The sequence below is a fragment of the Rhopalosiphum padi genome, chromosome 4 (genome assembly GCF_020882245.1).
Source record: "Rhopalosiphum padi isolate XX-2018 chromosome 4, ASM2088224v1, whole genome shotgun sequence".
NCBI classification, from domain to species: domain Eukaryota; kingdom Metazoa; phylum Arthropoda; class Insecta; order Hemiptera; family Aphididae; genus Rhopalosiphum; species Rhopalosiphum padi.
Window position 1 is genome coordinate 979710 of NC_083600.1, and position 26923 is coordinate 1006632.

General features: G+C 27.4%; 5 protein-coding genes across 17 annotated transcripts in view; 3 read left to right on the forward strand and 2 right to left on the reverse strand.

Moving 5' to 3' along the window:
• LOC132929159 (cell adhesion molecule Dscam2) overlaps nt 1–10607 on the forward strand; it is a 68338-nt gene extending 57731 nt beyond the window's left edge. For 4 of the 7 annotated variants that reach the window (XM_060994295.1, XM_060994294.1, XM_060994296.1 and 1 more), the window contains 21 exons: nt 36–209; nt 314–464; nt 1522–1670; nt 1742–1873; nt 1940–2107; nt 4594–4932; nt 5034–5180; nt 5276–5431; nt 5502–5641; nt 5703–6008; nt 6579–6699; nt 6766–6864; nt 6953–7138; nt 8497–8799; nt 8866–9012; nt 9079–9204; nt 9274–9443; nt 9549–9621; nt 9842–10009; nt 10077–10248; nt 10332–10607. In XM_060994295.1, the coding sequence (XP_060850278.1) occupies nt 36–209; nt 314–464; nt 1522–1670; nt 1742–1873; nt 1940–2107; nt 4594–4932; nt 5034–5180; nt 5276–5431; nt 5502–5641; nt 5703–6008; nt 6579–6699; nt 6766–6864; nt 6953–7138; nt 8497–8799; nt 8866–9012; nt 9079–9204; nt 9274–9443; nt 9549–9621; nt 9842–10009; nt 10077–10248; nt 10332–10485 (3581 nt within the window). In that variant the 3' untranslated portion in view covers nt 10486–10607. The remainder of the gene's footprint in view (nt 1–35; nt 210–313; nt 465–1521; nt 1671–1741; nt 1874–1939; nt 2108–4593; nt 4933–5033; nt 5181–5275; nt 5432–5501; nt 5642–5702; nt 6009–6578; nt 6700–6765; nt 6865–6952; nt 7139–8496; nt 8800–8865; nt 9013–9078; nt 9205–9273; nt 9444–9548; nt 9622–9841; nt 10010–10076; nt 10249–10331) is intronic. The other 3 variants (XM_060994297.1, XM_060994298.1, XM_060994299.1) reach the window with 3 other exon arrangements.
• A 4827-nt stretch (nt 10608–15434) lies between these two features.
• LOC132928818 (WD repeat domain-containing protein 83) lies at nt 15435–17698 on the forward strand. Its single transcript, XM_060993715.1, has 6 exons — nt 15435–15613; nt 15681–15816; nt 15893–16094; nt 16786–16918; nt 16976–17084; nt 17140–17698. The coding sequence occupies exons 1-6, from the start codon at nt 15547–15549 to the stop codon at nt 17387–17389; spliced, it is 897 nt and encodes a 298-aa protein (XP_060849698.1). The 5' UTR covers nt 15435–15546; the 3' UTR covers nt 17390–17698.
• Nucleotides 17077–19070, reverse strand: LOC132928819 (ankyrin repeat domain-containing protein 49-like). Of its 6 annotated transcripts, none has more exons than XM_060993721.1 (6): nt 18942–19070; nt 18621–18796; nt 18353–18493; nt 17912–18072; nt 17705–17849; nt 17077–17598 (listed from the first exon to the last, which is right to left on the reverse strand). In XM_060993721.1, the coding sequence occupies exons 3-6, from the start codon at nt 18483–18485 to the stop codon at nt 17402–17404; spliced, it is 636 nt and encodes a 211-aa protein (XP_060849704.1). In that variant the 5' UTR covers nt 18486–18493; nt 18621–18796; nt 18942–19070; the 3' UTR covers nt 17077–17401. The 6 variants fall into 6 exon arrangements, with proteins under 6 accessions (XP_060849704.1, XP_060849703.1, XP_060849705.1 ...); XM_060993720.1 differs by having other exon boundaries at nt 18621–18805; nt 18942–19041; XM_060993722.1 differs by lacking the exon at nt 18942–19070 and adding an exon at nt 18890–18905.
• A 17-nt stretch (nt 19071–19087) lies between these two features.
• Nucleotides 19088–22593, forward strand: LOC132928817 (bifunctional arginine demethylase and lysyl-hydroxylase PSR). Its single transcript, XM_060993714.1, has 8 exons — nt 19088–19104; nt 19306–19518; nt 20014–20219; nt 20284–20436; nt 20797–20993; nt 21061–21208; nt 21371–21735; nt 22306–22593. The coding sequence occupies exons 2-8, from the start codon at nt 19443–19445 to the stop codon at nt 22328–22330; spliced, it is 1170 nt and encodes a 389-aa protein (XP_060849697.1). The 5' UTR covers nt 19088–19104; nt 19306–19442; the 3' UTR covers nt 22331–22593.
• LOC132928815 (ubiquitin carboxyl-terminal hydrolase 14) lies at nt 22541–25696 on the reverse strand. 2 transcript variants are annotated; one of them, XM_060993713.1, is made up of 11 exons: nt 25421–25695; nt 25064–25350; nt 24879–24996; nt 24649–24821; nt 24451–24545; nt 24228–24384; nt 24065–24130; nt 23795–23977; nt 23124–23229; nt 22869–23057; nt 22541–22803 (listed from the first exon to the last, which is right to left on the reverse strand). In XM_060993713.1, the coding sequence occupies exons 1-11, from the start codon at nt 25434–25436 to the stop codon at nt 22727–22729; spliced, it is 1467 nt and encodes a 488-aa protein (XP_060849696.1). In that variant the 5' UTR covers nt 25437–25695; the 3' UTR covers nt 22541–22726. The 2 variants fall into 2 exon arrangements, with proteins under 2 accessions (XP_060849696.1, XP_060849695.1); XM_060993712.1 differs by having other exon boundaries at nt 24649–24996; nt 25421–25696.
• Between the last annotated feature and the right edge of the window lie 1227 nt (nt 25697–26923).

The window sequence follows — 26923 nt, forward strand, 5'->3', positions numbered from 1 at the left end:
AATTGAATAAAATAGTGTTTTAATTTATATTTTAGGTGATTCAATTGATGAATATAAGGACTTTTTATACGAACCCAATGTAAATTTCTTTAGAAACGGAACCTTGGAGTTTTTGCATACTAGTAAGGCTAATGAAGGGAAGTATATGTGTGAGGCAAAAAATGATATTAGTCCCGGATTGAGCAAAGTCATACAATTAAAAATAAATGGTAAATTCATATTTTTACTTTCATAATGCATATGCATATTATACGAGCATGTAGTCTTGTGTTATAATAATAAATTACAAAGTATTCTTCTTTTTTATATGTAGCTCCAGTGAAGTTTATACAAAAAACTAAGCAAATTCAAGTTAAACTTAATGATGATGCTCATATTCAGTGTATTGCTGTAGGCGATAAACCATTACAAATATCTTGGAAGGGATCTACTAATATGCCAATATTAAAGGATATAGATCGAAGGTAATGAATTATTATGCATTTGTTAATGATTTATTCTTAAATAAAACATTTTGAGTTTAACACGTACTTTAAAGTTGAATTTTTCAATTTCAAATTTCAACCAAATTGATTTATTTATTCATACAGAAAAAAATGTACCATACATTGATACATTCATGACTTAAAACAATTATATTCAATAGAATATAACTCATAACTTCGTTATAGGCTCATATTAACTAAAATAATTAATGAAATTTGAATAAAACTCGAATAATAGTTTGGGTATATTAAAAACATAATTGATAGCTTTTAAAAAAAATTTGTGCGACACTAATGTCATTAATATCTGTACCTTTTAAAATAGTATGTTAGATATAATTTTTAATGATAGTTTGATTGTTGATCTAATATACCTATTGTTAAAATTAATTATCTAATACAAGGAGATGTAATCAAGTACAAGAAGTATTTTCTTGGGATGTTTAGAGACATGTATTCAATGTAGTTATAAAATAAAATTAAGAAATAAGTATATACATTTTTTTTTTTTTTAATTGTGAAACATCTAAAAAAATTAGTATTATTTTGTTTTGTATAAACAAATCCCTAAAAATAATACTAATTACATGAAACCAAAATAAAAGGAATAACAATTATATAGCCAATCATAATATTTCTATACTTGAAACCGATACCCTCACTAATCGTTTTTGTTACGAACCCTAGTGATATTATTCTTAGATGATCAAAGCCATAAATTAATATTGATCATGTCAAATGATTCAAGTAAAATTTATTCTAAAATATAATTAAGTTAACTATATGGTGTCATAAATGATGATTTATAATTAATAAAATCGATCAATAAAAAAAACTTTTCATAATATTTTAATACTTTTCCTAATGACATTATAAATTCTAAACTTTGAAAACATTAGGGTTTAATAATTTAACGTATTTTTTAAAATATGATCCAAGAAATATATAACATCCACATTTTTCAACGTTCTATTTGAAAAAGAAATACTTATATATTTATTCGTACTATTTTTAATTTATTTTGGGCTGTCTCCAGGTTTACTATAAGAGAACAAACTAAAGACAATGGAATAATGTCAGAGCTTGGAATATCGCCTGTATATAGACATGATACAGGTTTTTTTAAATGTACCGGAAGTAATTATTACGGACAAGATGAGAACTCGATTGAATTGATAGTGCAGGGTTTGTGATACATATTAATTACAAATAAACTTAGTTTTGTTTAATTTTTATATTTGTGATAATTTCAATAGAAACACCCGAAAGTCCAAAAGATATTAGAATTTTGAATCAACAAAGTCGGTCAATGGAAATAACATGGAATCAACCATACGATGGAAACAGTGTTATATTAAATTATATAGTTCAATACAAATTAGTAGCATGTAAGTATAAAATTATTTAACTAAAAATATTTTCCACACAGACATAAAAAATTATTATTTTATCAGCTTTATGGATAGCAGACCCAGCAAAAGTAATTGTTGCCGGTACTCAAACCCTTACAACCATCGAGGGATTAACACCCGCAACATCATATCATATTCGAGTTATAGCAGAAAATGCCATTGGATTAAGCGAACCCAGTGATGAAGCACAAGCTTTTACACAAGAAGAAGGTAACTTTATTATTAATATTTTTAATAACTATAATATGTAATCATTGCATCTCTTAAAAACTAAAATCAATGGCAAAGACTATAAAGTGTCATATCAATAAAAATTTAATAAACGTTAAGTACCTATACAATATTTTCTTATGATTTAAAATGTGTTATGATATAAAACTAATAAATAGGACTATCTTCTCCATAATTTATAAAAATGTTGTATAATTCCTATACCATTTAAGATTTATATGATAATACCTGATTATAAGGTATTTTATTTTTTTGTGAAATCAATATAAAATTTAGTAAAATCAAACTATTGATAAATACCAATAATCTTATTTTTTATTTAATTTTTCTATGTGTATTGTATAGTTTATTAAGCTTTTCATTTTCCGGGCATAGCTTTGAATAGCTACTGATTGTGATATTATAAAAAAAGTATTTGAGGGTGCTACTTTTAAAATTTGGGGTGCTAATACCACTTAAGCGCCCCTCTATTTGCGCCTATGCTTTTTGATATAAAGCGAACCAAACAATTAAAGATTTAACTAAGGCATTATATAACTAGAGAAAATATCGGCGAGAATTGAAATTCTGGTATTATTGCCTAATAAAACCGACTACACGGAACGCCTTACATATAATAAAATCAATATATTGAGTTATGATTGAAAATCGAATGAATGGACATAAAAAACCTATTTTGGCACCGGTCCAACGTGCGACCCACAAATGACAATCTTTTCGGAGCCATGTGCGACCTACGGCCAATTGGTATGGCATTGGGCACATTTGATACCAGTTCATCAAGTGGTACAATTTACTGTCGGAAGTAAGAATACAGCTGTCGATTGGTTTAATTTATGTCACGATGTGACTATTTATAAATTTAACAGGCGTTCATAATTTGATAGAAAAGACATGATTCAAATCGATGAATCATTATTCAAATAAAAACGTAAATATAATCATGGTCATCTTCGCTTTAGTGATATTAGACCAAATGAGAAAAGTGAAAATTATAGTGATGATACCGAAAAATATAATACAGTGAGTGTAAAAAATTACGAAACACGTTTATCTGGCTCGTAGGTTTTTTGGACTTTGTTGCAAAAATAATGATACTTTGAAACTACGTTTATTCACTGTAGAAAAATGTGATAAAGTAACCTTACTTCCTATAATTAGAAACAAAGTAGAACTAGGAAGTATAACCCATAGTGATGAATGGTGAAGTTATTCATCATTAAACAATGAAGGAAACATACACAATACCGTGAATCATCAAAAATAGTTTATTGATCCTGATACAAATGGCAATACCCAATCCATAGAATGTTTGTTGAAAGTATTGAAAAAGCGATATAAAATAAGAGTAAACGGCGTATCTTCATTATTACCTAGACAACTTAAAGTGGAGTAGTGCCGTGGCGGATATTCCTTCACCCAAACAAAAAACTATAATTGATGAACTTTTATCAGGCATGAAAAATGCTTTTATGACATAAATTATACATAAATTACAATTAATTCATATAAGATAAGAAGGATAAATAGAAATAAATAGAATAACTATAGGTTAGTCGTACACTGGACCGAAAATGTATGTCTAGATGCTAGGTCGCACATTGGATCGAAAATGTATGTGTAGATCGCACATATTGGACCGGTACCTTTTTTTTTATTGTATCCACTCATAAAAGAGGCTATACACCTAGGCTTGCACCTAAGTCGGGAAGGAAATAAACACAAGTAGAACTCCAGTAATTTCACTTGAATTAAAGATAGATACAAACATTTTTAAATATCAACGTATCAACGATAATTAAAACAGGTGTAATTCATTCTTCGTGACTAGAACCTTCCACTGCGTCGATTAATGCTATAATGTTAGAATTGTTATCACTTCTAAAATTTTTATTTTGTAATTTATTATATAATTATAATATAACGAATTTTTACAAGAATGAATAGGTTTAGTTATAGTAGATATATACTGCTAAAAATTATTTAAATTGAAAAGATAAACCCCTTTGCATTGTAATTTTATGAAATGATGTCATTTGAAAATAAAATTATATTTTTTCCGTGGTATATAATTTAATATAAAATAAGTATTTAAAATATATAGAATATATAAAAGAAAAGAAATTTATTTATTTTAAAATATTAAATGTCAATATACAAAATGTATGTAGAAATGTCCTCTATGTTTGAAAATTTAAATTTAGGACAAGCTGAATTGATTAATAGTTATATACCTAATATTAAAACAAATCGATATCGATCTCATGATTTATTTATTTTTATTAAATATATAATATATATTGAGTACTATAAACTGGAAATAATAATAAGACGAATATAAGGGATGTGTTAGGGATAACCCTAAGATAAGGATAAGGAAAAAAAACGTGACTAAATTTGTAAATTCTATTACAAAAATATTCGCGAAAATGATTTATTTATGTATTATTGAAATTTTTAATTAGTTCCCAGTATGGCACCTCAAAATATTCGCGCTGAAGCTAAAAGTAAAACAGAGCTTTCAATAACGTGGGAACCACCTCCGTCAGAGTCTTGTAATGGTATTTTAATTGGGTATCACATTGGATACCTGTCAACGGATGATAATCAAAATCCTACGTCACCAACGGTACCGTACAGCCGTTACATCATAAAAACTATAAACATAAATTCTCAATATGGCGAAGACTTTGTCATTAGTGGTCTTACACCGTACACGACGTATTCAATTGTTGTACAAGCTTTTAATAGCAAAGGAACTGGACCATTTTCAAAGCCTATTACAGTGCAAACTGACGAAGGGAGTGAGTATTTTAATTCCAATTAATTGTTGGGTATCTAATGTTACCTATAATATATGGAGGGTAATATTTATATTATATATTTTATTATAATATTTAATCAGTACCAACAATGCCACCAGAAAAACCGACGTGTAGATCTTTAACATCACAAAGCATTCAAGTATCGTGGGATTTACCACTGCCGACAGGGCGCAATGGTAAAATACAAGGTTATAAAGTATCGTATCAACCATCAGAGGAATGGTATGGTAAGTGTATATATCTCTATTATATATATAAATATATATTAAATAAGTTATTCATATAGTTATTATACAGTATATTTTGTGAAATTGTTTTCCAGAAAAAAATGAATTTGAAACGAAAATTACTACTATACAATACACGACAATTCAAGCTTTATTGAAATACACAAACTATAGCATATCAGTATTTGCATTTACAAGTAAAGGAGATGGGGTTCAAAGTGATCCAATTTACTGCAAAACTGAAGAAGATAGTAATGCAATCATTGTTTTTTTCGTTATCGGTTTACACACAAAGCTCATTGTGTTATGTTTGTACTTTAGCCCCTTCGGTACCAGCAGATATCAAAGCAGTAATAAGCTCTATAAAAACCATTGTTGTATCTTGGCTTCCACCAATTCATTCTAATGGGAAACTTACGGGTTATATTTTATACATATCAATTTTAAGCGGTCACAAAGATGTAAGTCTTATATTATATACGTTTTCTAATTTGTTTTAATAACTTTAACATGCATTTTTAGTCTAAACCAATAAAAAAAATACTTAGTCCGTCCATTGAGGTTTTCGAAGCATCAAGAATCATTGATAGTGCAAAATACCAGTTTTGGGTTAAAGCATTAACTAAAGTTGGGGAAGGCGAGAGCACTAGAACTATAACTGTACTGCCAACGATTAAAATCTCTGCTCAGATTGTATCGTTCAGTCAAGTTTTGATTATGCGATGGAAGAAAAATGTAACATTAAGTTGTAAAAGAGTAGGTATACCATATCCTCAGCCAATATGGACAAAAGGTGGACGATCAATCATTTCGAACGGAAGATATCAGGTTACATATCACACATTTTGTTATGAATTATTTGATATTAATGGTACTTTATAATGCTCACATTTAGGGTATATTAGGTTAGGTTAAGTAATTATATTCTGCAAACATAAAAAAATGTAATATTATTGTTTGATATAATATTTTTATTATAATTTGTTCTTTGCTTATACTACGTTATGCAAGGTTTTTCAAAGATAGATTCAAACGAATAATTATTTTATTTTTAAGCCAAAATTACTAAAGCTTTATCTCAATAGAAAAATGTATTCCTCGATATATTTATAAGGGACTAGTATTAATGTTCTCATATTATCCAATATTTTTAAAATTAATTTCTGTGGAAACACATACCAAATATCAATTAAAAGTCGTACAAGTAAAATTTTATTATTATTTTTAAAATAATAACAATCAATTTAACAATAAAATATCTTAATTGATGGCTATTATACTTATAAATTATCAATTACAAAATATATTTATACGTTCGTACTATTGAGATATGCTATATGTGCATACATAATTATTATTTTAATTTCCTGATTTCAAAATTACTGTTTCTCACCTTAGATAAACAAAGATGGATCGTTGGTTATATACGATATACAACATTCAGACAGAGGAAACTATACGTGTGCTGTGGAGAATACACACGGGAAAGATGAAATTTCATATGCCATTCATGTTAGAGGTGATACGCCTATACATTTAAGATAATTGTTATAGAAATTTAATTGTTTATATCTAAACTATATAGTGCCACCATCGCCTCCGAAGTTAACTGTATTTTTAGAAGAAACTGATAGTTTACAACTGAAATGGACGGATACAGCTGAACCAGACATACCAATATTAGGTAAGTTATTAGGTTATGTAATAATCAATTGAGTAATTAAGTCAATTAATAAAGTTTTTAAAAGTGTAATTAATTAATTAAATTACAGGTTATATAATAAATTTTAAACGTGAACATGGTGATTGGGAAGAAATTCATATTGACGCAAAGACACATTTTCATATATTACAAAAACTACTTTGTGGCACAAGGTATCAACTGTATATTACTGCTTACAACAAAATTGGAACGGGTCTACCGTGTAATATTTTAACATCATATACAAAGGGTTCAGGTATTTATTTATTTATATAAGGTATTTGCTCAGATATTTGTTTATTTACGCAAAACGACAATAAACAAAATTATATAAGACAATAATGATACAACTGATGTGATAGAAAAATGTTTAAATTAAATTAAATATAAAAGTGAAATGGTCAATAGATAACTAAAGAGTAAGGCTATAAAACAACCATATTAAGGCACAATTTAAAAATATTGATTTCAACATCGAAAAAAAGAAATGTTTTCTTATTAAGTTGTTGAAACTGATAAATTATAAAAAGGGAGAACGTTAAAAGAGTTGGATACCCGCCTTGATAAGCATTCAAGAAAACGTTATTTAGTGAAATGCAACACCTGCAGCTAATTTTATAAATATTGTTTTCTTCCTTGATGCTTGAATTATTATATTGAAAAAGAAATTGATAGTTAAGTGTTTCGAATACTTATTATGATGAATATTTTATAAGGAGAAAAAGATACCATTAGTGACAGATTAATTTAAATATAAATCAGATTTACTAGACTTAAATCCGTGTTATTTACCGATAAAAACGTGATTAAGGATAGAATTGATTCTCTAGTAAATTATAGACTCAAATATCTTGACAATAAATGAATGAAATTAATCATGGCTATAGATCTATATTTCATGACATTAAAATTATCAAAAATTTAAAACAGGTAGTACCTACATACTACTATACTAAGTATTGGAAACATTAAAAAAATTACATTAATTTAGCAATTGTCTGAGCAACAAGAACAACGGAAAATAAATAGACAAGGTTTAGTTAGTGAAGTAGTAAAAAATAAAATGGACAGGAATAGAATCTAGTCCTGCGGAGATTTAAGAATACAAAACAGACAGCCAGCATAGAATACCCACAATAGAAAATGAACAATTAGAAGGAAGATGAAAACCTGTTCCGGAGAGCTATTATGTATAAGGAACTGATTCGGAATTATATTGCTTTATTAATTTTAATAAAAAAAAAATTATTACTTATTACTTATTACTTTATTAATATTATTACTGTCAAAGTGTCGACTGACCGAATTAGGTGTTTTGACTTTTATATCATTAAATACCTTTAAATTATTGATCAACTGAAGGTTCGATACTAAGCCTAATAAAGTTTTTCTAAAAAAAAAGTAACAACTCTTCTTTAATACTGTAGTTAGATATGTCAAATTCAATGTTAAAAAAATAAAACATTAATTACAAATAATAATATTTGAAATTTAATTAATTTAAACTGGAAAATATTGTTCACATACAAACAGTTGTGTCGATTAACAAACAACAAACATCAATACACAAAAACAAAAACAAAATATAACAATGCATACTTTTTACTTCTACAGTGCCTATCCCACCAGAATCGCCAACTGAAGCAATAACTTATAATAGCTCAACAGTGAGTGCCTGGTTTGATCTGTGGGGAAGTGGAGGATGTGATATACTATATTATACAATCGAATGGAAACAACAAATATCTGAAGAATGGATTTCAAGTGATGGTAGTAAACCTGTAGCCACAACAGAACGTATGTATACTGTTGAAGGTCTTGAGCCGGCAACTAAATATCAATTGAAAGTCATTGCACATAATAATATTGGGTCATCGTATGCTTTGTACAACTTCACTACTCTCACGATTGATGGAGGTATTTTTGAATATCATATTAAAACTAAAAAATAGATAATTAATTTTATTTCATGTGTTTTTACAGCGACTGTTATACCATTTGATCTATATACTGAAATAGCACCAGAAGAAGCTTCAGTATTTACATCAATCACAACTGCAATTTCTTTGATAATAGCTTTAGTTGTTGTATCATCAATTGCAGCATTTACATACTATTATAAAGTAATGAGTAAGTATTTTTCAGACTTAATATTAGGTACATTAAAAAAAATTTTAAAATTAAATTTTTTATCAGAACGTTCAGATGAAGAATCAGTTAGAGATCAGAGTCAACGGAGTCGTGATCAACGATATTCAGTCAGAGGGCAATCGCAACAAACCTTAAGTTGTGATTCTGTAACATTTAAAACCGATTCAACTGGTATTTTTTTTACCATGATTAACGTTACTACAAGACCATTATAAAACATTTTAATTATTTATTTTAAAGAATATATGGATGAAATTTGTCCGTACGCAACATTTGAACTTGCCAAACAACCACAAGGTGAAAGTACATTTAGTGGTAATATTTACAGTGGTCCATACCATTCAGTTAGAGGGTCATTTGTATATCATCAACCAAAAGCGTCAACATCTGAACAATATAATTTTGTTCAAGTAAAAAAAAAATATTATATATGATAAATTATAACTATAAATCAACAACAATAATAAACAATTTAAGATTTAAAAAATAATTTATCTAAAACAATTTTATTTTAGAGAAAAGAGCCTGAGTATACAAAAGTCCGCCAAAAAGGACGAAAACTTAGAGATCCTCATTCCGAAAGTCAAGGTGATAAATATTTAAAAATATAATTTAGATAATATTTATAAGCCACTTTAAATTGTTGATGCGTGTGTTAAAAACTATTTTAAAATGAGTAGTTTCTATTAACTAAGTACTATATAAGGTGAATTTTAAACCTAACCTAGATTAACCATAATATAAGTATATAACTATTACCTAGTTTAACATGGTTAAAAAATAAACATTAAGGAGTGGTCTGTTTCAGAATCAGACAATTTAGGTAGTACAGATTCTGAAGTAAAGCGGATTTTAACACTTCACCTGCCTATTTCAGAGTATGACACTCACGGTAGTGACTCTGACAACGGTGAAACAAGACGAAATCAATCAGCAAGCCAAGAACTTGTTTCATTTAGACACAGAATGAGTAGAGGTAAATTAAGAATATTTTTCCTTAAATTCTATTTATATTATACATTTATAATGAGTTTATATTAAAGAAGTGAGTAACGAAGGCACCAGCTCTTCGTCAGAGAACTCGATAGCGGAAGTCAGAAAACCCTCTATAATTCCTCCTCTTCGGAAGCCTAAATCCAAAAGTCAAGTATTTACAAAAAGATCACTCAAGAATAACAGTGGGTTTTCAAGTCATAATGATGAAATTAATTTTAGGTACGGGTATTAAAATTCGTGAACTATTAAAAATTTTTCATACATTTTCAATATATTATTATAATACTTGTTTTGGGTTTTAGCGAGCGTTTAAATCCTCCGGCTAGGTTTTCAGACTCCAGACCAATGCGACAAAACGAGGGAAATGAATATGAACGCCGCCCAAAAATATCATCTCATCAACGAAGATCACCTAGAAGACTTACACAAGAAACTTCATTCCAAATCGATGTCTAGTCAATTTAGTTACATATAAGGCAACATTAATTTATATGTATTTGACTAAAATAATTTTATAATTCCTACGTTTTGTACTTTTGTTTATTGTAAGACTCAAAATATAATATTTTTTACTTTAATACCCAATAAGTTTTATACCTTTTGTCAAACAACTTATTAAATTGAAATTTAATATATTTCATAAATATATAGATTAAATTATTTATCTATATTACCTATTAAATTTCTACAAACAATTTTATAATTTAAGATTAAATATATAATTTTTAATTAACGATAAATCTATTAACACCTCTATAATTTGCTCAAAAAAATTGAAAATCCACTATAAGTTTCTATTATTACAAACAACTACAACATAATATGTTTTGAGTTCTTTACTGTAAAGAAATTTTACATGTTAATTCTAGTCAAAACAAAAAATCAATATACCTGTTATAATTAATAGATTTTATACATAAAAATAATCATAATATTTTCCACCAAAACAAATTATTGTGTATAATTAGTGCCATCAACATTAAATCATGAGATAATTAAATTAATATAAATTTGTCATACTCATACCTACACGTATATTTATTTATAAAATAGGGAACTAATATTGTTTCTATAAGTAAATAAATCCTGTATAGTATATCATTAGGATTTATTTTAAACCGGTGTTATTATTTTAATGGATTGTCATTTGTCAACCGGAAAGAGTTAGCTTAAAATGGTAATATAATTGTAGTGCACTGTAATGCATACAATTAAATACAAAATATTTTTTCAGTCATTTCTGTGTTAAACTAGTCATAAATAATAATAACAATTAATAATAGATAATAAAATATCATAGTTAGATTATTCATTTTAATCACATTATAATTTCGTCAATGCATGTTTTATGCTTATAAAAAAAAATTTCGAGTGAGTACCTACAATATAATATACAGTGTGTTATAATGTTATTATTTTTTTTTTAATAATTTATTATATTTATTATGTTTATGCTGATGTATTTAAGGGAAAATAAAATAGTTTTAAAGGTAGAAAACAAAATTAAAGAATAAACTGTTAATTTTTTCTGTTAGAAAAATCAACGAAGTTATCATAATGTGAATTAGAATTGTGTATATTATATTATATGATAATAAATATTTGTAATTCATATATATTTCAAGATAACTGGTATTTAAACATAATATTTTTTTGTTTTAGTATTTAACTGTTTCCAAATGTTGTATAAATATTATTTAGTATATTTATACACTATGATAATATATTATATACTAAAAAATTAACTTTTATTGTATAAGTTTAGTACTTACTACTTAGGTAAATTCCATTAAAATTATTTTCAGTTAAAAATTATAATATTATTAATATGTTAATTATGTATATGTTGTTGTAACTTTTTATTTTATAATGACGTTTGTATTAATAGAAAAATGGTTTATGTAGAAAACTTTAATAAAATGTTCTGATTTTTTAAAAACATTTTTGTACAAAATAAAGTCGGTAATATATTTAAAAAAAGGAATTTTTCATCAGTGATAAACTCATAGCGACAGCGTGTACAACTATTCAATAATGTTGGTATCGGTTAGTTTTTTGAGTCACTTCATTATTGTATACATTTATTTACAATTTATACCCAATAGTTATGCATACAGCCATATACCATAAAGCCATAGAGGTACGTATATACTATATAGGTTTTAATGTAGGTATACTATAGGTAGACATTCGATCTTTTGGTATATCTACCAAACTCTTTTTTAACGGTACGTGATCTACCCGAAAAATATTATTGAATTACCAATTACTGTGTTTATGAATATAATTTAATATTTATATTAATATTTATGTTCACTAATAAGCAATTTAATAATTAATAATATATTTGGTTTTTCTTAAATTAAAAATTATTAAATTATTATTATTATGGTATTCGTGGTATTCGTGGTATTTGATAAGGTTAAGATATTAGATATCTGTAGTCCGTAGTATATACTTCTGAGCTCTAATCATAATCATTTAATTTTTAATTTTACATTAAACTTCTAGGATCACATCACAATCATAAAAATCAAACTAGAACTCATGAAAAAATTCGTTTAATATTATTTTGGATAGATAGGTATTTATTTATTTTTATAGAACATAATATTATAAAAATGTTTTATTCTTTTCTTGAACAGAAAATTACTTACAGATAACTATTTTTACAACTAAACAGCGTTTTTGGAAAAATGGTAACTTTATATAGTTTTGTCGTAGTGTAACAAATCGGCAAATAACTTTGCTGTTGATATATGATATATTAATAGATGAATTACATAAGACGCGTTCCTATTAATATTCTAAGTAGGCCTTAATTATATCTAATTTACTGGTAAAGAAAATGGACTCAATATGCGCCTAAGATGATGTTCTATTTCTATTCTATTTACTTTTGTATTGTCTCTATTTTGCACGATATGCCAAAGAATCTTGATAGCTGCAGAAGTGCAGAGCACATTTTTGAATAAGTAAAACGAGAATCTATTATCGTTACGGTATAAAGACTACGCCGATAACTGATGATGATAAAATAAAATAAAATAAAATCCCAAGAAAGAAATTAAGAAATATCAAGTATTATTTTTCAATATTTAATTTTTTTTTTAAATAAGAATTTATATTAGGGATTAAATATAGGTATTAAGTAGGTATTTTATTTAAAACGTTAGATTAAATATTTAATTGGTAGGTACTTAATAATTATTAAAATATTGTTATGGTATGATGCAAAATTATAAAGACCCCTAAAAAATGTCAAGTCTTATGGTCCATCGTCCATGGTAACCTAACGTAATTAATAATTATTATTACCCAAATTTGTTTATATTTTGAAATTATTTAAACTCAACTTAGTTAACTTTTTTCAGGATAATTTAACTCAAACTAGTTAAACAATAAAATAATTAGGGGAACGTGGAACAAAATGGGGACGCTATAAGGTTTTAATAGGAATAAATTATTTTATAAATTGTTTAATTTTTTGTCGTAGACTTTTCCGTTCGGTGTGAAGGGGGGATGCACGGGGAAAGTTCTAGATTCTTCTTTTCCTTTTTTTTTTAATATCATTATTATTCTTAATCGTTTTATTATTATTAATATTACTATTTTTATTATTATTATCTTATTCTATCGACAATACACTATTGGGGTTTCGACGGTTTCTTGTTATCTGCCACAGAACACCGGACCGGTCCTGTGTTATCGCTAATGAATCGGGTATAAAAGGCCCTGCGAAACGACCAGCATTGCCATTCACTGTCTTTCCTCCGTCGTAGCAAGACCCACCCGGGCAGACTTGCGCGATTAAGGAAGGCATCTGATGTCTATATTTTTTGTCAGATATTTTTTGATTTTTAGCATATTTTATGTTGCCTGCACATTATATCGCTTTTACTCAAATTATTAAATAGTGATTTTATTCATACCTATTCTTAGCTGTAACATTTCCATAGCTCAAGCCCTGGTATGCACAAACAAAATTCGACCTTGGCTTTGTTCCGTGGCTTATATAAGTCTGGCACAGTTCGGGCGCAAGACTGCCAGTGTTTGGTGAGTTGCGGGAACACTGATCGTTCACGTCTGTATTAAACATTTGTGTATTTTATTTCTTTTTTTATATTCCCTTATTACGCGATAAACAGTCATTTGTAGGAATACTTTATTCGTGAGTGTTCAAGTAAGTTTCCCAAACAGAACGTATATTCGTAAAAACCCCGCCGTTTCCCTGTGCGTTATCGACATTGTCGACACGCGCAGAGCTACGGCAGGTTACGTTCCGCAGAAATGACGATTCGCGCGTACGTCGGATCTAGTGAGCAGATGGCACAGTTCCAGTGACTCGTCTAGAGTTCCGCGTTACGGGTGAATCGCTCTCGTTTGAGCTGCCCGTCTCGTGTGCCACTGTAATGATCTGACAACGCGTGCGATTCGATTCTGATCCGATTATTCGGTGGCTGCGATGCCGTTGAATGACATACGAATCTGTTCGAAACGTTGTACACATTACGAAAAAGTTAATTATTTTTTTAGTGTTTGTAAAATTTTAATTTTTAGTAATTATCCATTATACACATTTTTTTTTTTTTTAGATATCTTATAAAAGCTGAGCAATTAACTCAACCGTGGCCATTCGCTGTTACAAAAGTGAATTGTAAAATTGTTTGAAAAAACACTCTTAGATTTGAAATTTTCTTCTTATATAATAAAACGTGATAACGTGAATTATTAACGTTTGTGCCCTCCCCCTTAAGACATTTCTAAATACGCCTCTGTTTCGAATCAGAATAACTGATGATTTACAAATTCACCACAGTAAATTTTGCGTTTCCAGCGTTCCATTTTAAATAAATAGAAGGGGTAGGTATGCTAAAAAAAATTTTAAAAAAGAAGGTAAAATAATTAAATAATTAAATATTAACTACGTTTCCTGGAAGGGGGAACAATTCTAAACAGCTATTTTAAAACTTAATTTTTCTGGTTAATTCCTTAAAATGTAACCACGTGCCCACGTTCCTCTAATTTGCTTAGATTTGAATCAATCGCCACGTATAATATATAAACGACAAATGTGTGATTTACTTATTATTTAAATACCATGGCAATGACACAGTATACCTACTGTATAAATATAATATTATTGGTATATTATTAAATTCAATACCACAGACTAATAAAATATTTTAGATAAAAATGTATAACATAACATGCTGACCACAGATATATAAATATGTTACATATATCTTTATAATTTTAATTAATAATAGATATTATATATTTTATATATCTGTGATGATGATCAACAACCACCGCTTTAGATAGTACTATCAATAATAAACGATAATAATATTGTTATCTACATTTGATAACCGTGTTATCAATTTATCTACTGCAGCCGGTATAAATTCTGTTGTGTTTACAAAATAGGAATTTGAATATTTGATCGGTTGTCAAAGTTTCTATGTTTGATTTGCACTTATTCGTTTAATTTTAGTAATTTCAGGAACTTACGAAATGGATTTGAAGTGTGTATCGAATACAAAATGTGACCAAGGAGCCATACGCTCAGTGAGGTTTAATGGTAAAGTATATTACTGAGACTATTTAAGTATTTAATTTTGTCTAGCTTACTGTCATTTTGCATTTAGTGGATGGTGAATATTGCCTTACGTGTGGTAGTGATAAGAAAATTAAACTCTGGAATCCATTTAAGGAGTTGTGTTTGAAAACATACGCTGGTCATGGAGACTGTGTAATGGATGCGTGTGGTTCATGTGATAGCAGGTGTTTATATTTTATTTCAAATAAATATTATCATCTTGATGAAATTCAAATGCGTTAAAACTATTATTTTTTCAAGTGAATTGGTATCATGCGGAGCTGATAAATCAGTCGTACTATGGGATGTGTCAGATGGGCGAGTAAAACGCAGATTACGGCAACACGCTGCTACAGTGAATTGCGTTGAATATAATGAAGATTCCTCAGTTGTAGTGTCAGGATCAAATGACAACACTGTTTGTTGTTGGGATACTAGAAGTCGCAACAACAGCCCAATACAAGTAATATATTTATTTCAACCATTTTTCCATGTTTCATTGGATTTTTTTGTTGGTTTTATTGCTATAATATTATACCTTAAAATATTAAATTATTTTATTATTTTAATTTAATAAAAAACATTCATCTTGTTTAACATTTTAAAACAATGACCAACAAGCTAATAAGATAAAAATTTAATCCAACAAATCTACACATTTTTCACTAAAATAATAAGAACTTGTTCATTTTTGTTTCAACTTATCAAATATTTGTTGTATTTATACATAACATAAAAGTAGCACTAAATGAAAATGTACAATTTATTTTTTTCAGTAATCTAATAACTATAATATAAGTACAGTGGCGCATTTAGGAGGGGATTTCTCTTAGATATTTATTAAAAAATAAATCAATTTGCATATAATATATATTATATACTTATTTTTATTATAAAATTTATAATTTTTAATAAATGCAGTAAAAATCTACAATCAGTTAAAATTAATTTGGGTACATTCATATATTTATAACTCATTGATCATTTATGTAAATGACTTTCATACAGTAAAGAACACCATATTATTTGTATAAATCACATGTGGCAAACACCTGTTGCCCAGGGGTGAAAATTTTTCAAATGCACTTATGTATTTAAATTTGCTAAAAAGTCTATATTTGTATTATTGTACATTTGATCACATACAATTATAGGTTTTAAAAGAAGCCAAAGACAGTATTACTAAAGTTTTAGTAATAGGTCATCAAATTCTAACGGGTTCATTAGATTGTTTTTTAAGAACTTATGACATAAGAATGGGAAATTTGGATGCTGACTTTATTGGAAGTAAGGAATTTATATTGAAAATGTAACAACGCATATTAAAGCATTATTTTTTTGTAGAGCCGATATCATGTATTAGTTCAACACAAGACAATATGTGCACTTTAGTAAGCTGTACAGACAGTACATTGAAGTTAATGGACAAACAAAAAGGAGAACTATTAAATGAGTATGACAATTTATTTACATTATATATATCATAATTTATACAATAATTTTTACAGATATACAGGTCATACAGTCGGTGATTATTTTATTGAAAACTGTGTATTTCATAATGATAGCATAATAATTAGTGGATCAACCTGTGGACATTTGTGGTGTTGGGATTTTGTCAGTGCTAAACTTATAGAGAAGTTAAAACCTAATGACAACATTTCATACACACAATCCATCAATTCGATTAGTACACATCCCAGTAAAAAAGTACTATTAGCATCATGCGGGCCTTGTATTAGTCTTTGGTCTGAATAATTATTATTCAATTCAAATATAATTGAAACACTGTTCAGAGTATTCAAAAAGTCGTTCATTTGTGCTCTTTCGAGCCGTAATATCTTTTGGTGTATCACCTGTACTATTAGGTAGTTTTAAGTTAGCCTGAATACCCGGTTGAGATAATAATAGTTCAATGAGATTATGCGAATCAGCCAACTCTGCTACTAAATGTAAAGGTGTTATACCTGTAAAATATAATATTTATTATTCATAAAATTTAATGTAATACAAAAATTGTATGTATATAAATATATGTGTATAAAATATAAATTAATTTTAATTAAACTTTACCACCATTAGTTAAAGCATTTATGTCAGTCCCAGCTTCTATTAATTTTTCAGCACATTCCACATTATTCCATTTACAAGCAGAATGCAATGGTGTCCATTGATCAGCAGTCCGAGCATTTGGATTTGCATGATTTTCTAATAAAAACTAAAAATATATGCAGATAAATAAAATTAGTTATAAATATAATATATTTATTTTGAGAATACCTCAACAATTGATAGATGATCACTATAACATGCTCTGTGTAAAGCGGTATAACCATCTTTATCATGAACATGAACCAAGTAAGTATGTTTTGACACCAATGATTTGACCAAATCCAATTCTCCTTGTTCGGCAGCCCATAAAATCTCCCTTTCTGGAGTAGCTAATTATATTTAAACTTATGTTACACCATAAAATAATAATAATTTTAAAATGTATAAAATTATTTAATTTGACTCATCATACCAATTTATATTTAATACTACTTTTGAGACATAATTAAATAAGTCTTAATTATAATTGTATAATTTACATTCCACTTAACATTACAAGTAAATAAATGTACAAAAGAAAAAATAATTATATCTGTTAACAAAAAACTGTATAAGTTTGAAAATGTGTGTACTTTCAAACTGATATACAAACATTGTTAACATTCTTACCATGTGGATCTGGATCTTCATCAATATCGTATATATCTTGTTCCCAAGCACTCGGTGTATGCGGTATGGTTTCAAAATTGTCAGTTAACAAACTTTGTTCTTCTTCAAAACGATCGTTTTCCTCGTCAGACATTTTTATAACTAAAATTAAAACAAATATGTTATTATAAATAGAGAATAAAGTATGTAACTCAAGTTGATAGATTTCATTTTAAGACTTAAAAGGGATAGTATACTAAAAAAAAAAAAATTTTCAAGTTATTATTACAATACTTGCAGTTTGGAATGTTAACGTATTTGAGTAAGTATTTTGGTAGCTGCTATTCTTTCATTAATAATTTTAACTGGTAAAACAGACAGGACCTCAGTCAATGGCAATATTCTAGACTTCTAGTTAGTTTCCACATCTGAGTGCTAACATGGGTATACTGTAGTCTGTAACGTCTGTAATTACTATATTATATTATAAATGTTAGAAGAAATATCACAGAATAATTATTCTGTAGAGATATGTTCTGTTTATCACGATTCACGTACCACGATTAAAGAAGATTCTAAATAAGTGATTAAAGAATAAAGATATAGTTACCTAAGATATATTATCTCTTAATAATATTATCTTTAATAAAATTTAAAGATCATGAAGTATCAATCTACAATTACAATATATTGTATAATTATTTCATTGTTATTACTATCATTGTAATCTCTTTGAAGCCGTTAAGTTTAATTTGGTGGTCGAATCCGATAAAGTAAGCCCTAAAATATAAGGTTATGTTTTTATTTCAAATTAAAAATTGATAACTCAGTACTTAGGAGTTATGTTTTACAGATTTTTATTTTTGTAAATTGTAATAGCTATCATAAGTTATAACTATTACAATGTTTTTTATAAATTAGATACGAAATTAATGTTAATTTTTAATTTTGTATAATATTATATTTTGTTCCAGATATAATTACATTTTTATAACGTGAACCAGTCAGGAGCTCAAGTTATTGTTAGAATTATTTTTACTACCTACTAGATTTAATACGTTTTAAAGAAAACAAATTTTGTAAGGCAAAAAAAATCAAATATTAGTACATAATGAGTGACTCTTCAAATAGCTCGGAATCTAGGACGAGGAAGAGAATTCAAGAAGCTAAAAATAAAGCTAGACCAGGTATTTAAAATTAATAAGAAATAAAAACTATGATTATGTATACTAATATGTTGTATATTAATATTTTTAAAATTCATGATTCTTATAATTAGAAGTTTAAGTTTAATAGATACCTCAGAAATCTTATTCTTATGAAATCATCATTCAAGTCATTTTAACTACATTACCTAATACTTATTCATTTTTAATTTGTTTAGTATGATTAAATTCACTTAGTGAACTGTTATTTAAATATTTTTACTTGTTTCCTATTGATAAATAAACTTACCGTGTTTTTGTCTTCAAATATTGATAATTGTGAAAATAATTGATGTTTCATTTTTTAATATTTACTTATATCAAATTTTATAATGAGCTTTTATGTATTTGTTTTTATTTGAAACTTATTCTTAGACAGTTAAAGAAAAATGCTGTTTACCAAATTAATGACAACATTGATAATTTAATTCAAGTCTTAGACTAATAAAGATAACGATTTGCAATATTTTTTTTTAGAACTGAGTGATAAATATGCATGGCATGCCCTTGGTTATGCTGATAATTTTAAGCCTTTTACAAAAGTACACGATAATGTAGATCGCATTGACGTGGAAACTGTGAGCCCCGAAGCATTTGTAGAGAAATATGAGCGACCCTATAAACCAGTTGTGATAAGAGGACTACAACATAATTGGAGAGCTTCTTATAAGTGGACATTAGAAGTATATTATATTTGAATTATTTATAGTATAATAGTTTTTAACATTAATTTTGTTTTTCAATTAGAGAATAGGAAAAAAGTATCGTAACCAAAGATTTAAATGTGGAGAGGACAATCAAGGATATAGTGTAAAGATGAAAATGAAATATTTTGTTCATTACATGAACAATAATAAAGACGATAGTCCTTTGTATATATTTGACAGTAGTTTTGGTGATGTAAGTTCTTTTTATGTTTTCAATTAACACGTTTACTATACTAATTGAAATAGTTCTAGGAAAATAGATTTTTTATATTTGTACTCAGCACATAAATAATAAAAGCCAATCTGGATCTTACCAACAGATACTACTATCACTTGATGTTCTCTTAATATATGAAACATTTGTCATTATTGTCTACTGTTAAAACTCTTTAAATTAGAAAGCAGAATCTTTATTCTGGCAAAAAAAATTAAATGTATATAAATTAATCATCTGACAATGATTTTAACCGAGACACACTCATTGAATTTATTAATTTAGTATATACCTATAATTATTAAATAAAATATTAATTTATTTACATTTTGTATACAGCATCATCGAAGGAAAAAGTTATTGGATGATTATGACATACCTATATATTTTCGAGATGACTTGTTTAAATATGCTGGTGAAAAGAAAAGACCTCCATACAGATGGTTTGTCATGGGTCCTTCTAGATCAGGGACTGGAATTCACATAGATCCATTAGGTACCAGTGCCTGGAATTCATTAATTACTGGACACAAAAGGTAATGTTTGTTAATTTTTTTTTTAAATTTATATGAAAAGCATGTTAATTATGGAATGTTCAATTAGATGGTGTCTGTTTCCTACTCATACTCCTAAAGAACTGCTCAAAGTCACTTCGGCTGAGGGTGGTAAACAACGTGATGAAGCTATCACTTGGTTTAAAATCATCTATCCTCGTACTCAATTGCCAACTTGGCCTAAGGATTGCTTACCAGTTAGTTTTAATTTTAATATTTGAAAATCAAAACACTAATATTTTCATCTAATAAACAATGCCCCAATTAAAAATTATATTTAGTTTATTAATACATTTTTATTTATCTTAAAAATTGATATGTTTCTTATATTACCAAAACAATTATTTTTTAAATTTTAGATAGAGATAATTCAAGGTCCTGGTGAAACTGTATATGTACCTGGTGGATGGTGGCACGTTGTACTCAACTTAGATACTACTATTGCAGTTACTCAAAATTTTTGTAGCCGTACTAATTTTCCTGTAGTATGGCACAAAACAGTTAGAGGACGACCAAAATTATCACGCAAGTGGTATAAAGTGTTAAAAAACAAAGAACCTGATTTAGCAGCAGTAGCAGACTCTGTTGACTTAAAGAACAATACGGGTCTTGCATCAGATAGTTCCAGTTGTTCAAGTAGTTCTAGTAGTTCGAGCAGTTCTAGTGATGGAAATTCTAGCGAAGAAGATAGTGGACAAGAATCTCTACATGCGCATAAAAAAAGGTATTTAATCTATATTTTTAGTGTCAATAAGTTATTTAATTGTAAAATTGAAAATAATAACAAAATGTAATGATTTTTAAATTGACTAGGAAAAATTCTTATTTTAATTTTGCTTTAAAAAAATAAATAACTTTTTTATGTGAAATATTTCATTCATTGATTACTATTAGCATTTTAACTTTTATATTTAATTTCAATTATTATACGTTATGAGACTTGTAATATTAAACTAACAAGTAGTCACCAATCCGAGAACCAATGGGGCTGGGATTAAATGATGTAATATCAGTACTCAGATGTCATCTTGTACATCAAACATTTAATTAAAAAACATGCATGTATTGTATATTAGGTTGGTAAAATTATATTATTTATACAATTAAATTTATGGTAATAATTTCTGTAGATATTTATATTACAAAATGTTGCCATTAATGTAGTCAATTGATAGTTGATATGGCATTATTCATAATGATTAATTAATATTGTTTATCAGTACTTAGAAACTGCTAATTGTAAATTTGTAATATTATATGAGTGCTATGTTAAAACTAATTTATTTATTTTTAGATGTAAATTATCTTCACCGAATTAAGTTTTAAAGAACATTTTATGTTTCAACGACAAGAAACTATATTGCAAGAATTTATATTCCAAATAGGGTTGTTAATTATTGTAAACAAAGTATTCTATTCCTTACATATTTTTTTATTTAATTTTATGTTTACTAACCTGACGTGCAGACTATTCCTTAAGTTATGAAATAAATTATGACTATGATAATAACAATAATTTTCATAACAAATTATGTATCAATATAAAAAAAAACTGTATTTTAAATAAATTATTTTGACAATATTGTGAATGTTAATTTATAATCTTCCATGATATATATTCCTTTTTTTTCTAAAAAAAAACACAATTTTTACAATTATTTTACTCTCTTTTTTTTTTTCTTTTGGTGAAAGAAAACTAATTCAGTTGAACAAGCTCAGCTAGATACAGATGAAGTATCCACTGGTAGAAGTTTTGGACCATAAAGAAGAACATATGCACAATGCCAATCACCTGTAAAAAGTATGTATTAAAATGTTACTGTTAACAATTTTGCACAAACAGTCATATTTCATTACCTCCGCCAGATAGTTTAAGGATATCTTCAGTTTTAACTGGTGTCACTGTATCATCATCACACTTGATCCATTTTTCAGATGTTGGGGACTGTCTAACCCAACCGACATAATGGCCACTAGAGCTTGATCTACCTTTATGGGTTAAGACAGCCTGAAGGGAGTAGTAACCAGAGTTATTTGAGCCATAATCTATACATTTAAAGTAATAGTTAAGGGATAGAACATTATTATAAATTATTAGTTAATCAAAAATACCATCTTGAAACCAATACGGAGCTGTAGGTTTTTCTTCTTGTTTTGATTCTGCCAACTGTTTTGCACTTGGTTTTACACCTTCATGAGCCAATTTGTTCTCTAACTCCTTTATAATAAGTAATACAATAATAATATTAATTAAGCTACATATCAGTTTTGTTAACACCAACTATCATAAATAATTTATAATATAAATAATAATCGTTAGGAGTAGCAATTAATATCACCACAGTATAAAAAGTGTTGCAAAATACAATTGAAGGCCAAAAGTTTACATTTGACATGGCAAAAATTACCAATCCATTTGAAGATAATTGAAATATGTTCTACAATTTAATAAATTTTAAAATGGTTTAAAATTATATTATTAGAAAGCATACTAATTGCAGAATGCAAGATGATACATTATACAACACTTGATAACTATCATATATTATAATAATAATGAGTATATGTTTTGGATATAATAAACACAATAAATAGAATTTACTTTTTAGATTATAATTATTGTGTGTGACAAGTAATAACCTCAAAAAAATATATTAATAATAATACCTAATCATCAATTACTGCTTTTTATTAAATATCTATAGAATTAGTACTATAAAAAAACGAGTAATCCCAACCATTGTAACATACTATATGTGTAAGATAAACTACATTAGTTTTACCTCTATTTTGCTTCTTACGGGTACGAGTTTCTCTTGTAGTTCTGGTGTACACAATTCAAATGCATCAAATTCAATTGGAAATTTAATATCTTTTAAAATTTTTGCATTAATTTTATCTTTTTCTTTGTAAAAGAATCGCACAAACTGAATAGTCAGGTATGCTGGCAGTCTATTGATTTTTGACTAAATTGGAATAAACTAATATTAAGTACTGAAATATCCAATTAATATAATTAATTAATTTATGTAATTCGTATTGTATAAACTTACTGTTTTTGTATAAACAGCATCTTTCCCGAGTATTGGAGAATGTTTAGTAATATGCTCTTGCATTCTCTATAATAGAATATCACAATATTAATTATGTACCTATAATTTTCATTATAATTTCAAGACAAAAAAATAATTTAATAAATTCCATAATAATATTTACATTTTTCAAACCAGAGTGCATATACTTGACATCTTGAGATATAAAACAACTCAACTGCAAAAATGACTCTGTAGTTTTGGTTACTTCTTCAGTATCACTTTCTACACATTTCCATTCAACATTAAATGAACCACCAAAAAATTGATCTATTACAGATCTAAAAAACATTCAAATTATTGTATTTAATAATTTATTTAAGTTTAAAAATAATTAATAACTTTACTTGTAATTAGTGGTTGACTTATCATTTTTATTTTTCAATGCAGGTAACTTTTGTTGTAGCATACGAATAAGTTCTACCCAACATTCATTAGCATCCTAAATAAATTTAAATATTAATAATTAATTAATATAATTGAATAAAAATGCAAATAATTGATAAATAATTCAAATTATATAACAGTATCAATATTTTAATTACCTGTTGCATATAATGCCCTTCTACTTTGTCTGCAAATCTGGGGAATGCTTGATGTAATACTTGTAAAAGTACAAGAGGTGGAATTGTTTGATTAGATTCCATAGTTCGATATAAATCACTCATTGCGATTGTGATTTTCTCAGCCGGTGCAAAATTAGACAGAGATGAAGATGCTAAAATACAAAAGGTAAATGTGTAAAATAAAAATGAGAACTTTTTTATATACTTACATGCTGCATTGAAATCACTTAGGGCTTGCCGTAATTCAGGTACAGTCTTAAGGCACTGAACAGTAGCATTCAAGTAACAAGTATTACCCAAATTGGTAAGACCTGCTGGCATATTGGTCTAAAAATGAATTTAATTTAACAATTTTGGGTAATTCTTATTTAAGTTTTAAATAATAATGACTTACAACTGTGGCCAATTGTGTTTCAGTCATATCTTCAACAAACATTGGCTTGACTGTAGGCTCTATGGGTACATCCTCATCCTTGCTGCCCATCATCAGTATATTTTGACCTTCAACTATTTGTATGTTGCCCCAAACATCATCTTTCAGGGTGCCACCTTTCATCATTACTTTCTGGCGGTTGGGATTGACACCAGTTAAGGCGAATAGTTGTGCCTTGAATACAAGAGGCGGTTCATCTGTGTTTATCTCCACGTCTGGGTATACTTCTTTGCCCCATTTTACCTTTACTGAATCCAAAAAAAATACACATTTCATTAAACGACATAGACTTTTGACCCTATCAATCATTTCACTCACCTGTGAATACTGGCATATTGCTCGGCGAGAAGTTTCTGTGGTGGCTGTGTTTACGTTATAAATTGTTCCCGTCGTAGTTCAATAATCGTACTACGTTCTCATGAAGCACAGAGAACTACAACACCAACAATTCACTCGGTTGTCAGTATTACAATAATTAGTAGTTTTAATGCCGAACGTGACGACGTTCAAAATTTAGAGTTTTAATTTTAGAAATGTGCGGATAACTACAAAATGTGCTCGTCACCCGTCGACCGTCATGACTTATTATTTATTGTTGATAACGGCCAAACGAAATTATCGCTCGTCATTATTGCACAGTGCGGCCACTACTGGATTTCTGAATATTTTTTACTGACTACGGACGTTCCCTACAATAGATAATTATAGATAATTATCTATAGCCGTGCCTTTAAACCTTGCCTTTAAACCACGAACTACTACTACATGTTTGCCCTTTAAAAATTGCCCCCCCCCCGTTATCATGGCCTAGATTCGCCGGCGGGGTTTGCAGAAAACCTAGTCTGTTACCTACTGACTTTATAGCCAAAAAACTCAGATACAATTTTAAAAAGGTAGGCAAGTGGATTCGCACTGTCGTACATAAGATTTCGATTGAGAAACAATATTATGGGTGGTTAGGTAGGTTAATTTAACATGTTAAATTTGAATTCAGTGATCTATCATTGTAGGTAAATTAAAAACAATTAATAGCGAAGAATGGAGACGGCCCGTCAGCCTATAATCTATATCACATACTATATTTCATGTTCTTATGATATAAGTAGCTATTAAAGTTATTTATTTTATTTTTAATACTACAATAACTTGATATAATTTCTTATAAAAATATTGCGTTTTTTATATCAATAATATATATTTTTACCATGTTATTATATTAACTTACTTAACTCAAAATTGAATAACGTGTTTGTAAATATACCTAGTAAAACAGTAAAAATGAATTCATGGTTAGATAATATCTTAAAAATAAATAAAAAATGTCATTAGGAATAGTAAAAATGTAAAATTCATAAGAATATTATAATTAGATGTCTTATTAAGATTCTGCAAAAAAATGGTTTTAAATTAGAACAAAATAATTTACATCGTCATTTTTGGTTTGTATAAGTAATTTCGTCTAAATTTAACTAATAAATTTCTTAATAGGAAATAAATTATTATTACAACTTATAGATTTTATGGTTTCAGACGTTTCAGTATGATTGGTATGAACTGTGCGTCTGTGCGTGAAGAATATTGTATAGTTTTAATACATTTTTAAATTTCAAAACTTATATACAAAACTTATATACAAAAGGAAAGTTTTTATAAATTTCTAACTACAATAAAACAGAACATTTTTTTTTTGCAGTTTTGAATTTTTGACAAATTTTATCAAAATATTAACTAAAAATAATGTACTTATATATTTTTAATATTTTTATATAATGCTAAGAATAACTTCTATGAATATTGTTTTAAATTTTCAAAAATGTTGAA